This window comes from Apodemus sylvaticus, chromosome 11 (assembly GCF_947179515.1).
Source record: "Apodemus sylvaticus chromosome 11, mApoSyl1.1, whole genome shotgun sequence".
NCBI classification, from domain to species: domain Eukaryota; kingdom Metazoa; phylum Chordata; class Mammalia; order Rodentia; family Muridae; genus Apodemus; species Apodemus sylvaticus.
The window spans coordinates 18796822-18809542 of NC_067482.1; the positions used below are offsets into that span (position 1 = coordinate 18796822).

The 12721-nt window shown below is 43.9% G+C and overlaps 1 protein-coding gene across 3 annotated transcripts in view; it reads left to right on the plus strand.

Moving 5' to 3' along the window:
* The window catches only part of Rassf6 (Ras association domain family member 6), a 36156-nt gene that overhangs the window by 3386 nt on the left and 20049 nt on the right, over positions 1-12721 (plus strand). For 2 of the 3 annotated variants that reach the window (XM_052199281.1, XM_052199282.1), the window contains exon 2: positions 5682-5780. In XM_052199281.1, coding sequence (XP_052055241.1) covers positions 5682-5780 — 99 coding nt within the window. Of the gene's footprint in view, positions 1-3092; positions 3337-5681; positions 5781-12721 lie in introns of those variants that run through there. The other variant, XM_052199283.1, reaches the window with a different exon arrangement.

Sequence of the window (12721 nt, forward strand, 5' to 3'; positions counted from 1 at the left end):
ATAGCTCTCTGCATTCTGGATGTTAACCCTCAGTGAATGAGTAGCTGGCAAATGCACGTGACACTGAATAATCCACTCAGAGATGGAGTTTATAGTTACCGCTGTGTCTGCGCATGCGCATGGACAATGATAACTAAAGAAGGGCAGATGGTGAATTAGAGAGGGAGCAGCATGAGAAGAGTTAGTCAGGGGAGAGAGTAGGTAGAAATGGTATAAATGCAATCCATACTCATGTATAAAAAACAGAAAAACATGGTTTAGAAGAATAAAAATGAAATATTCAAGTATTGACAACCCTGCTTCTGAAAAGTACTTCTTGGTACTCTCTCTCATTAGAAATCTATGGTAGGGAACAATTCCTTTGCAAAAAATGAACCTGTGTCTTTCAAGACAGGGCTTCCCCAGGAGCTGCTACCCTGATTCCAGCTGATGGGCATAGGGATAGCTCCTCTAGCAAGGGATCAGACTGTGTGGAAGGCAGCACTCATCAGGACTCGGGGCCTAGTCAGTGGGGCTCAAAAGGAAACGTGTTCATTATTTTATAGCCAGTAAGTGAATAGGAAAGTGAGGTTATTTTACAGCCAGTAAATGACTAGGAAAAGTGAGTCCTGATCCCTGGGATATCATCTTTTAGAATCTCCATTTGGAATCTGGGAGGCAGCAGGCAATTCTTGAGCCTGACCTCGGCAGCAGCAGTTGCTGGCTGAGGGGAAGAGATGCCTGCAGTCCCCAGTTGATGGTCAATGTGCCCATTCTTCTATTCCTGTTTTCTACGTGTCCCCAAGGCATCTCGAGACGAATACAGTGCACTGCATGAGTGCATGGGGCCATGCATGGGGCCATGCAGGGGATTTTAGGGCCACTCCTATGAACTGAGAGCATGCTTGTATGGAAGCCCAATCTTTGGGTCCAATACCCTATTTAATACTGCCTTAAATTCACAAGTTGAGATAAAAAGAAGTTTAAAACCAGGTATGGTTATACACACCTGCGATCACAGTACTTAGGGGTGAAGGAAGACCGGGAATTCAAGGCTGCTCTTGAATTCTGAGGCAACGGTCAATCACCTCAACAAGGTGATGTAGAAGAGAAAGGTACAGAGCCAAGCATTTCCTGGAAACCATATTTCTATGAGCTCTTTTCCGTCTTTCGGAAACCGGATGATGCATGGAGTTACAGGTAGCTTAGAGCAGCCTCTCGTTTCCCTTAAGAGAGAACTGCTTGCAGTTCCGACCTTTCGTCGTCCAAACTTGGAGTAAACATCTTTACTTTAGAACACAGTACATATTTGCACATTCCCATTGCTTCTCCAAGCTAGAACAATTTTCTCTTAAAAAAATAATGCTATGCTTATAGACCTTAATATAACCTTACCTCATAATTAAAATGCAAAGTTCTACTTCCCATGTGATACTTCTGGGATTATTGTTTCTTAGTTACTTTTAATGTAGGCAGATGTGTACCGTAAGATAAGTTTGTTACATATGTTCTGAAAGCGTATGGATGAAATCGAAAGGGAAATCATCCTCCTGTAGCCCTTAATATTGGTTATTAATACTTTAATATTTCCTTATAGGTTGAGTATACTTAATATTTTATGGATTTTTATATGTACACTTCAGTGGCTGACTCTAAATGATGAAAATGAGTGGTAACAGTCCTGCTGAGAAGAATCTAGTCGTTGACTCAAGGAAAAAGCAGTCTGGGAAAATGGGGAAAGAGAGCAGTTAAGTGATTAGCAAGCTGTGGGTAATTTATTATAAAAGCTCAGAAGCCAGCGATGTCCTAGGGGATTAGCAATATTATTGTGCTTTGGTTTTCTATTTAGCTCTTTTTCAAAGAACCTGACCCACTGGCTATACATTCAGATATAGGCTACGTTTCTATACTGGGCATGGCAGCAGCCTTGGAGAAGACACTCAGGAAAACTTGGTTGGATATTCAAATGAGTGAACCAAAATGTCCACTTTTAAATAAATGACCACTGAAGGTATCCCTGGTCGGGCACTGGAAGGCATTTTGACTAGTCTATTTGCATCCCCTGAGAATTGAATTTCCTTCTTCCTCCCTGTACCTCTGGCCTCATTCTGGTAACTGGCAAATCCAGGCATGCCTACCTGTAAGCAGGAACACAGAGCTGGAGGAAGTGAACCCCAAATCCCTCCTCATTATTTTCTCAGTTCGCAGGGCAGCCCACACACTGGTGCTGTCTGTCACCGACTCTGAAGGCTCCAGATCCATCTGCCAGCTAAGAATGATTCCACTTCCCTGGGCATCTTCCATCCCGTTGGCTCCCCTTAATTAAACCTGCCTGTTGTCCCCCAGGGCTCTCTAAGACTTGATTACATTGTCAAATTTTCGGTCTCTTAAATCCGTCCTATGGGGCAAAATGGAAAAGTAAATAACCCAGCTTATTAAACCGGTGCTCCTATTTTTCATGTAATCTAAGTCAGTCAATTCGCGCCCCTGGGCCTGGTAGTGAGGATGACTTGCTGTCAAAGAGCGTGTTCGTAGCAACCGTCTTCCTTCTCAGTCCTTAGAGCACTGTGTTCCACCAAAGAACTGGCTGCCTGAAGTATGACCTCAGAAAGTTCTAGACTTACAGTTCTTCCTTGTTTTCCTTCATCCTCTTTAACTCTGATCCTTCTGATTCAATTATTACTCCCCCCCCTGAGTTTTTTGTGATAACTGATTCAAACCTTTAGCCCATCAAGTCTTACCAATTTGGAAGATTTTCATCAGAATGCCCCAAGGTTTTCATTTGCTGAGTCATGGTGAACAGGACTATGAGGGAGAAGGAAAAAAAAAATCTGAATTTACAGATGCATGCTTTCCTCTGAGTAAACAAAGTGACTGAGATATTACTCTTCTCTTACTTTTTAGTTATTGAGACGCTTCTGAACATTTTATTAGGCAGTTTGAGGATCATGCCTGTTCAATATTGTTTTTATTCAGTTGTCATACCCTACCTACATGCACAGTTCTTAATTTCTTGTCCATAAATTCTCTTCCCAGCCTTGCTCACTAAGTCTCTATCTTCCAGAGTCTTAGAAATCCATCAGCCGTGCTTTACCTTAGCACAGATCACCATCTGACGACATACTTGAACAATGGTTGTTTGCCTGTCCTTAATGGTATTTCAGACATTTTATGAATGCAGAGAGATGAGATGGGACCGATGGAAAGCGACTGCAATAGACCTTTGGCCCATTGCTTCTTCACTGCGCTGTCACGTGGATGTCCACTGCCAGCCTTCACTTCCAAATGTCCTCAGTGCTTCGTGACAATTTGCCTTCTGGGTCATCCTGTGTAACAGCGGGCAAGACAGCTCTCCAGGTCTTGAATTCAGGTTCTATTAAAAGTGCAGTCAAAGAGAACTTACGCGTGCTTATGACAGAAGGAAGCCCAATTGGGTGGAAGGGAAGGAATTGTGAAGCAGGAAGTACTAGAATTGACAGGACACTCATGCTTCTATTATATCCACGTGCTTCTAATTATATATCTAGCAAGGCTGTTAAGACTTCTTAATAGAAACGTGGTGGTGGCATGAGTCTAGAATTCAGGTTCTAGAAGGAGCTGAGTGGATTGGTCCACAGAATCATTTGCTTGGAAATATAGCTAGGGGAGTGAAGCGGGAATAGACTCTGGAAGCTGCTAGTAGTTATGAAGTATAGAAGGGGGTCAGCAGAACAGACTAAGATGCTGAGAGCCCTGAGGTGACAAGAAAGGAGAGCAAAGTCGCTGTGGCTGTTTCATCTCAGAAGCTTAAGAAGAAAGCTTATCAGGCGAAGAGAAAGCTCATTGCCACCTAATGCTGCTTTGAGGCAGTCAACATGGAGAGTTTAACAAAGTACAGATGACTCAAGTGTGGAAGGAGAGGCATGGAGTGGGGTAAATTAAGCAAATAGATGGTAAATAACCCATAAGTTGATCCAGGAGGGAGAAGGTAGTGTTTGGGCCACATCGCTATCACTGGAGGCCCTTGGTATGGGATACCTGTGGTGCTTTGTGGTAGGTTCTAAGAATGAAAAAATATAAAAGCAACACTCTGGGTTTAGAAGCTAGAGCAAGGCCTGTGTAGGCAGACATTCAGATCCCTCAAATCCTGTGAATGCATGACTGCAATTTGTTAGGCACGAGGACAAATTGTGTCTTTGTTGGAAGACAGCATGTCACGGAGATGATTGTGGCTAGAATTTGTCCCTTCTAGTGTGCGTCCTCTATGACACAGGCCTTGGGCAATGGTTTGCCATCGAAGAGTATTATTCCAAAGTAGAAGAACACCAACCATGATTTGAACAAGGGAAGCACCAAAGTACATGGGACATAAGACAGTAATGACAATTTTGGAAGCAGAAAACCAGAATCAGAGTGGTGTGGATAAAGCAGCAATAGGTAGATGTACAAAGGAGTCCCGTAGGACTGAGAGACATCTGGACCCGCAGTGAAGGTTGCCTTGTGATCAAGCTGAATAGATGAGGGGAAACTTGATGGTATGAAATTTCATTGCACAAAGCCTGACACTGAAGAAGTGCTTCAGTGCCGAGTTTGTAAAGACACGTATGAGAACAAGTAAAGAAAACAACGTGCCACGTTAAGAGACTTAGGCCATGCGAACTAGGGAGGAAATCCTGGAAGGTTGGCACCAAGAGAGTGATGTGATGGTCGGAAAGGTAGATGAAGGAGTCTCCTTTCTTCTTTCCTCCTTTTCTTTCTTCTTTTCATTTCTTCTATGTCTTCTCTTCCTGCTTCTTCTCTCACTCCTTCCTTCCTTCTCCTCCTCTTCTCCATTTCCCTTTTCTCCTTCTTGTTCTTCTTCTTCCTCTTCCTCCTTCTTTCTTCCTTCCTTCCTTCCTTCCTTCCTTCCTTCCTTTCTTTCTTTCTTCTTCCTCTTCTTCCTCTTCTTCTTCCTCCTCCTCCTTTCTTCTCCCTCCCCTCCCATCCCCTCCCCTCCTCTCACCCTCCTCTCCTCTCCTCTCCCCTCCCCTCCCATCCCCTCCCCTCCCATTCCCTCCCCTCCTATCCCATCCCCTCCCCTCCCCTCTCCTCCCCTCCCCTCCTCTCCTCTCCTCTCCTCTCCTCTCCTCTCCTCTCCTCTCCTCTTTTCTTCCTTTCCTTCCAGGTATCCCAGGGAATTAGGATGTATAATGTCTTCTATTCTTCTAACCCTACCCAAACAGTCTGCTATGAAAATAAAAAAATATCCCATCTGGGTTCCATTTGTTAAGAAAATTGAAATTTTCTTTCCAGCCCAGCTTTTGATCCTGAATATAGTGCTTGTGATTCATCAGGTTCAAAGCAATGACAATTGCATATCTATTTATGCAAAACAGACTAAGAAAAAATATGTTTAATACATGTGGCTCACACCCTAGTGCCATATATGTGAACTCATCATATAGCTGACGGATGATATCTGATCTCAGGTTCCAGTGTCTGCAGGAGAGTTGGCGGCTATTGCATCATACAAAGACAGCTCTCTAGCCAGAACTTGAGTTCAGTGCCTGGATCGTGTCCATTTCCAGGGTCCAGCCACTTTGGGTTAGGCTGCTGCAGTATAAGAATTGTAACCCCTCACACAGGGTTAAAACCTTCTCATATACATTAATGACATAAGCAAATATTCAATCTATGTAAGAAACTAATAGAAGGAGAGCAGTAATACCGTTCTAATGTTTTAGGGCATCCTCAGATCGTCTTGGGAAGGGAGAAAGGATGACAGCGATGGATCACCAGTTCCCTTCCTGGATCTTTGTCAATGAGAGGACATTCATAACCAGGTAACCATACACCACACAACTGCGTGATATGTTCTGCTCCAGTCACTGGTAGAACATGCCATTTGGAGCTTTTTGGAATGACCTGTGACCAGCATGATCAGTGCTGTGAGTCACTGGGTAAGATACTAGGTAAGATGGCTAAGCCGTACTGTCATAGGATGACCACTCAGACTTCATAAACATTTACCTGATTTCACTTAAAATTATGTTTCAGTTTTAATAATTCAAACATTCACAAAGACCTAACTGAGGAGATAAAAGTTCCTCATGAATGATACCAATACACTCAGAGTTTATTCTGAGGCCAGTAATCACGTTTGTTCCTTCGTGCTCTCTCTGTCTTTCTGTTTCTTGCACATTCCATTCTCCTCTTGACCTGAGATTGCATAAGATATGGGCAATATCCTTACCTAATTTCCAAAAATAGTAAATAGTGTATTCTATTGCTCTGGGAACAATAGAAGTTTAAAAACCAGAAAGATGAGAGTTGAATCTCGCTGATCCAGGGCAGATACCGAGAAAGACAAAGTGTGGTAACACAGACTCAAATGGTACCCGAACGTGCCCAAGTCTGGTCCATCATATCTAATGGAGACCTCCTGTTCTCTCTTGTCTTCCTCCTCCTCCAAGTCCCTTCTCCATCCTCTCTTCTATTCCTCATGGCCCCTGACTGAGACTGAAATTCCACCTGTTTCTCTTCTTTCCAGTAATTGGCTGCAGACCCTTTTATTTAACCAGTAGTTTTAAATGAGGGAGCAAAGACTTGAGTATATGGGAATTCAGTTGTCTCAGGGCCATCAGATCTTGAGGTACAGAATTCAGCGTTCAGAAAGCAGTACCAGACCAACCCCCGACACAGATTCTATTTTACAAAGCTTTGGCCACACTATATCTTTTTTTAAACAGGTCCATCATTAGATTATAAATATTCTCCTGTGCCACTCAAGGAAATCTTCCTAAAATGTTTTGAATGGTACGGCAGCATTCAGTGACACAGAAACACCACCTTGATTTCTGTCTTCAAGATGGCTGTAGTTTTGTTTTGATAAAGCTGGTTGGCAGAAATAGTGCTAGATCAATATGTGCCAATAATGTAAGGTTACTTCTACAAATCAGGTCTCTAAAAACATCTGCTCTCTCACTGACAGCTGAAGGTCTCATGGCCTCTCTTATTTTTAACAGGAGTGCTTGGCCCTACTAGATACAATGTAAATCACTTGAGGTGTGAGCTACTGATATTTTGCATATGTTTTATAAAAGTGGTGAGCCTGGGGTAGGGAGTGACTATTAAATGCGACATAGATGCTCATCTTTAACACTTATGGAACATATTAAGAAAATATAAGTATACATAATCTTTGCTTTCGCAAATATTATTAGAGAAAATAACAAGAAAGCAAAGTCAGTTATAAAATTACGAGCAATGGATAACACCTTAAATTGACCTAAATTATTAAAACAACTTATTAACTTGTCAACTTATTAAAACAGTAATGCATAATTAGCTCCACAGTACAGCCACAGCCCTCAGTCAGACTGTATTTAGATTCCTATTTCCTTTTTGTGGGGGAGGGGAAGGAAGGGTTTATTTTGGCTCACCAGTACATCTGTTTTCTTACACATTAACCTTAACACCTAATATATAAAGTTAGTATTTCCCCTCTCTGAAAAATATCTTGACAAGCGTTTTCGAATACTCAGCCATAATATAGAGAAAAATGCATTAAAAACAAAAAACCTATGTATATCCCCATAGTATTACTTATTGGCAATATGTCACATGAAACCACGCATTGCTGGGGGGTATTGCCAAAGATTCTAAGACTGAAGGGAGCTTTATTAGTTATCGTTGAATCCGTTGGTTGAGGAACTTAATTCTTCCATAGTCTGGGTGGGCTCTCTGTGTGCTCTCTGGGGCTCTGGATGACTGCGTATCACCAGGAGACAGCATAATTTCACAGACAGTGTGCATCACGATAGACCTTTCAGTATGCGGTCTGTGGAGCTCAGAATTCACCAACAGTATAGATATCCCAGGTGACTCTCCCGCATCCCTCGAGCTGATCAGAAGAGGAAGAGATGGAGTTCTGGCTGCTTCTGACTTCCTGCCACAAAATTCCCGAAGCTGTAAGAAATCTCTGCAAAACCGTCATTGAAAAATGATACCAGCTCTGCTGGCTAATTATGGTTTCCAGTACACACACAACTGGCAAACAGCCCGTGCTTGTTTATCCCCTCAAATGGTCTTCAGCTTCCCGTTTGCATCTGGCATCATAGCAAACAAAACCAGAATTGTCAACTTATTAAGGGTTTTTTTTTTTTTTCATTTGCTTGAACTGAAATGCAGGAAAGTGTTAGAAATTGCTAATAAAATAGATTTCAAAATATGAAAAAAGTAGTAGTGAGCTAATTGAAAAATTGGTTTTAGCATATTCAATGAGAATTAACATATGATCAATAAAACAAGAGGCCCTGTGGGTCCTAGCACCGCAGCCAGTAAAGCACTTGTATCTTAGGACTGGGTGGACTGGGTGGACTGGGCGACAGTTTGTTTCCAGACCGCCTGACTCAAGGGTGTGGGACCAGTTCCCTTCACACTCCAATGACTATGGTTCTCGTCGCTGCCTCATTGCCTGGAGTCACCACTGTGCTGGGTGCCCATGCAAATGTTCGAAATTAAATATGGTTCCATTTGGTTGCTTTCAAAGCACCTTCCTTTTACCTTTTAAAATTGGGACACTTGAGAAGTGAGTAAATACCCCGTATTTAAAACAAACAAAAACAAAAGGTCCACTCCCGTTTCAAATGCAGGTCAGATTTCAGAACCTGTTTAGGTTTTCTGTGCTTCTTAGAAACTGGTATCAACCTTCACAGGCCAAGAGGCGCATGAGCATTCTTGTCCTTGGTAATAAGTTTAATTAGCATGATGTCATACGTCTATGCAGAAAGTACGTTACTCCTTATAGATTCTTGTTCCGGGCATGTCAGCTAGTACCCATTGCTGAGTCAAAAGAACCAGCCACCTACATTTCTAAGCACAATTTATACACAAAGCAACTGACCTTGTTCCTGAGGCTGCCTCCTACCTGTTTCAGAGAGCCAGAAGGCATTGTTATGAGGGGAGCCCAGAGTCTCCTGATCAAAGGAGTGAGCACAGGCCCAGCCAGCCCTGAAAACAGGTCTGTAAGTAGATGGTATTACTACCAGGAAGACAACTCCTAGGATTAAGGAGGATGTGGAACACCTTTCTAAGGTTTTTTGCTTTTTGTTTTTAAATAAAGAATCAAGAGTTTAAAATAAGCCAGAGACAAAGGGGTTTGAAATGTTCTTAGAACATTTAAATCATGGACATTTTTCAATGTAGATACCATTTTTAAATTTTCACGACATTATTACTGACGGTGAAACTAAGAGGTTATTTTCAAAAGCTGAGTGACACACTTGGGGCTACATCATAGAAAGTTCGGCAATGTCACCAGCTGTGCGGAGACACAGCACTCGTTAAAAACTTTCTATAGCCAATATTTCCCAAAGAGTATAAGGATTTTCAGTAGTCATTGAGTGTATCAACAGAAGTTCCTGCAAATACCAGTAAAGTTTATCTGCTATATAGTCTCCCAATCTATCACTTCAGTGGAGTCACAAAACAAGGTACTTTCAAGATATACAGAAACTTTTCTAGAGTCTGAAAGTCAAACTTCAACCTCACCCCACCCCACTCCTGTTTTTATTACCTGTACAGAATTTATATGAATTTCTGACGTCTTCATTGCACTGGTAAAAAAAAGATATTCACCTCCCTATCCCCAACAGTAGGCTGGAATTCAATTTTCCATATTTTATTCCCTAAACAAATGAGGTCTAAGGGTGTGCCCTGAGCCAGAAGCTATTGCCAGAAGAAAAGCTAGGGTGTTGGAATAGAGCAGGACCCTTCTAGAAGGAGCTTGCTGGCCCGTGTTACAGCTCTCAACTTGCCCAGACAATTACCCGGAGGCCAGGCCCTCCTCCCTCATAGTTCCTGAGTCTTCATTCGGGACTGGGGTGGGGATCTGCCTGGCGAAGTTCCCAGGTAGCTGGGCTGCTGTGCTCCTTGGGAAGTACAGGTCTAAGGTGGCAAAACAAAGTGAGGGAAACACTCTGGAGGGACAGAACCTCACCTTGCTGAGTTCAGGGAGAGACTGTACCGACTAGGGAGGGAGCTAAGAACAGGATCAAGAGGTACCTGGTCCAGAAAGTCTGTGGCCAGTGAATTAGTTACAGCAAGCAAAATGTTCCAGGCTAGCTGAGGTATATATTATTTTTACATTAAAAATACTTATTTTATTTAAATGGATGTCCTGTTTACATATACGTCTGTGCACAATATGCAAACCTGGTGCCTGCAGAGGCCAGGAGAAGGCCTCTCCTCCGGGAATTAGATTCTCTGACAATGGAGCTGTGAGCTGCCCTATGCATGCTGTGAGAGTCATGCCTGGGACCTCTGGAAGAGCAGAAGGGTTCTCTTAACCTCTGAGCCATCTCTCCAGATCCAACAGCAACTCTTAAAAGAAGACTAAAAGAGAAAACTGGAAGAGGGACCACGGCAAGAACATCCTGTGTCATGATAAGGGTCGGAGGATTGTACTCAAAGAGCAGGAGAAAGACATTTAAGGATGTTAAACAAAGCAGATTAGACATGTCCTATGCTCAGTGGAGGTCCTGTGAATGATAGGCAGGTGTTACTCAGTTGGTTGGTGTATTTATTTCAAAACGGGAAGACTCAGTGGTCAGAGTCGTGAGGGCAGAGCAGGTTACAGTGGCCGTGAGGCTGTGTGCTGTAAAGGCGCTCGCTGGGAGCCCCTCTGCTTGCTCAAGTCAGTGGCACCAGAATCACCGGTCAACTTCTAGCAACAATCTCACAGGACTGGTGAGGCTGGATGCTTACAGGAAACTAATGGACGACTTCTAGAATAGCCAGATCGATTTCCCCTCCAGAAGGAGCAGGGAGGACCCCTCAGAGTGTGAGGCACTGTTGCTCTTCATTCTCAGCAAGCACAGAGTCCCTCACCTTTCACGCACAACCCACAACGTTTCCCAGCAACACTTGCGTCTGTCCAAACAACAACCAGTGAAGTGTGGCATGGCCATGTTTACTTTCCAAGTGACTTTTTTTTCCCCTCAGAGATTTCCATTAAGCTTTGTTTTGGAAGAAGTGGAAAACTTGAAACAGAGAGACCACAGCAGGGGTGAATGAGGAGCAGGCATTTGGAACCATTCGCCCCGCCCACTACCTCACAGCTCAGCCAATCACTCCACTTCTGAAACACCATCTGCCTTTCACTATTGAAGCTGAGAGCTCTCTGGTCTGAAGGACTGCAATGGCCTCCTCCTGGGGCTTCCCTTCTGAGGCCCATTCTCTTTGAGCTATCAGATGTTCCTCTCTTACATGTTCCCCCATTATCTTGGCCAAATCCTCCAAAGGTTTCTTGCTGCGCTCAGAGAGAGACGCACATCCCTCAGCATAGCTTCAGAGGCTGGCAGGACCTCTATAACCTCATTTTGAATCATGACCGTTCCTTCAGAAGCCCCACACTCCATACACTGTGTGTCTGCCTGGAATCTCTCCCTCGCTCTTCCTCTGACTGGAGGGTCCCATTACTGAGGTCTCTGTTTACTATCTCAGACCTCCTGAGTCCCATCTCTCGCATGTCTTCTTCCTAAGCACTGTATCGTAGAATCGTGTTTTCCTCTCAGAGATCGCACTCCCTATCAGATAATGGCGTTCCTTTGTTCTTTTTCCTCCCGTGCTTTCTGCTACAAAGTTATTCTCATCTGCAGAAGCCTCTGCACTTTGTTCAAGGCTGTACCCGGCTTCTACCACACCTGACACACTTCAGTCCCTCACCAGAGTCCCGCTGCGCAGGGTTGAGGATGGAACCAGAGGCCGAGACCGTAGTCGAGCATTATTAGGGGTTCATGTGCTTAGTCCCCAGGTGCTGCTTTCGCATCAAGGGGTGAAGTGATGATCCACGTGAGACATCTGGTTTTGTGTCATACGAGTTTAGAGTCATCAGAAGCAGTGTAGTCCTCGTCAGAAGGACTACATATCCGAACTGTCACTCTCCCCAGAGAGAGCCTCCCTTCTCTTTTAAAAGGATAATATCACCTGGGTTCTCCACGTTTAGATGTTAAAAAAAAAAAAATTGGACCCAAAGTGGGAATCCCTCAGCTGCACCGGATTCACTGAGGACCTGTTAGGCATGCAGATTCTTAACTTTAAGCCTGAAGAGGAGGCAACGAAAGAGGTTCCTTAGTTCTAGGCCAACCTGGGCTACATAGTGAGACCCCACTCAAAAAGAAGGTCAAAAGAATTAGCATTCAAAACAGTAGAAGGGAAAACGTTCCATCTTTCTACCCAGTCCACACCTCGTGTGGTTTAGTAGCATTGCTCCAATGTAGCAAGAGCTCTCTCAAGGTGGAGTTTGCACAGTCAAAACATCTGGAGCCTTTCTTGTATTTGCCGCCTAGTTCTCCACCTCCCTGGCCCTGAGCTGGGGCAGCTCTTCATACTCTAGCATGGTTTCTAGAGAAGCTAGGAACTCTACCTCTGTGAAAAGGGCAGAAGCTTCAGGGCATGTGCCCCTGCACAGGACTCTGATGTCAAGGGAGGCCGCTGTCCTCTTCAGTTAAGATGGCCCTCTGCTACTCGCCTCCCAGCTTTCCCTTTAGAACCCAATCCCTTCATTTGCAATGGAAATGGGCTAACCTACTTTTCTAGCAGAGGAAGGTCTGTGTGCCAGGTGGTGAGGCATTCTTTCTTCAATAGCCCAGCCAGAAAAAGAGGCCCAGGGTAAGAGACCTGGCACCCAAAGTCCCTTCTGGGAGAGGCCCTGCTGAAGTATGTGATTTCAATTCCAGGATTCAAGGAGACAGTCAGGATAAAGTGGGTTCTGAGCATTTTG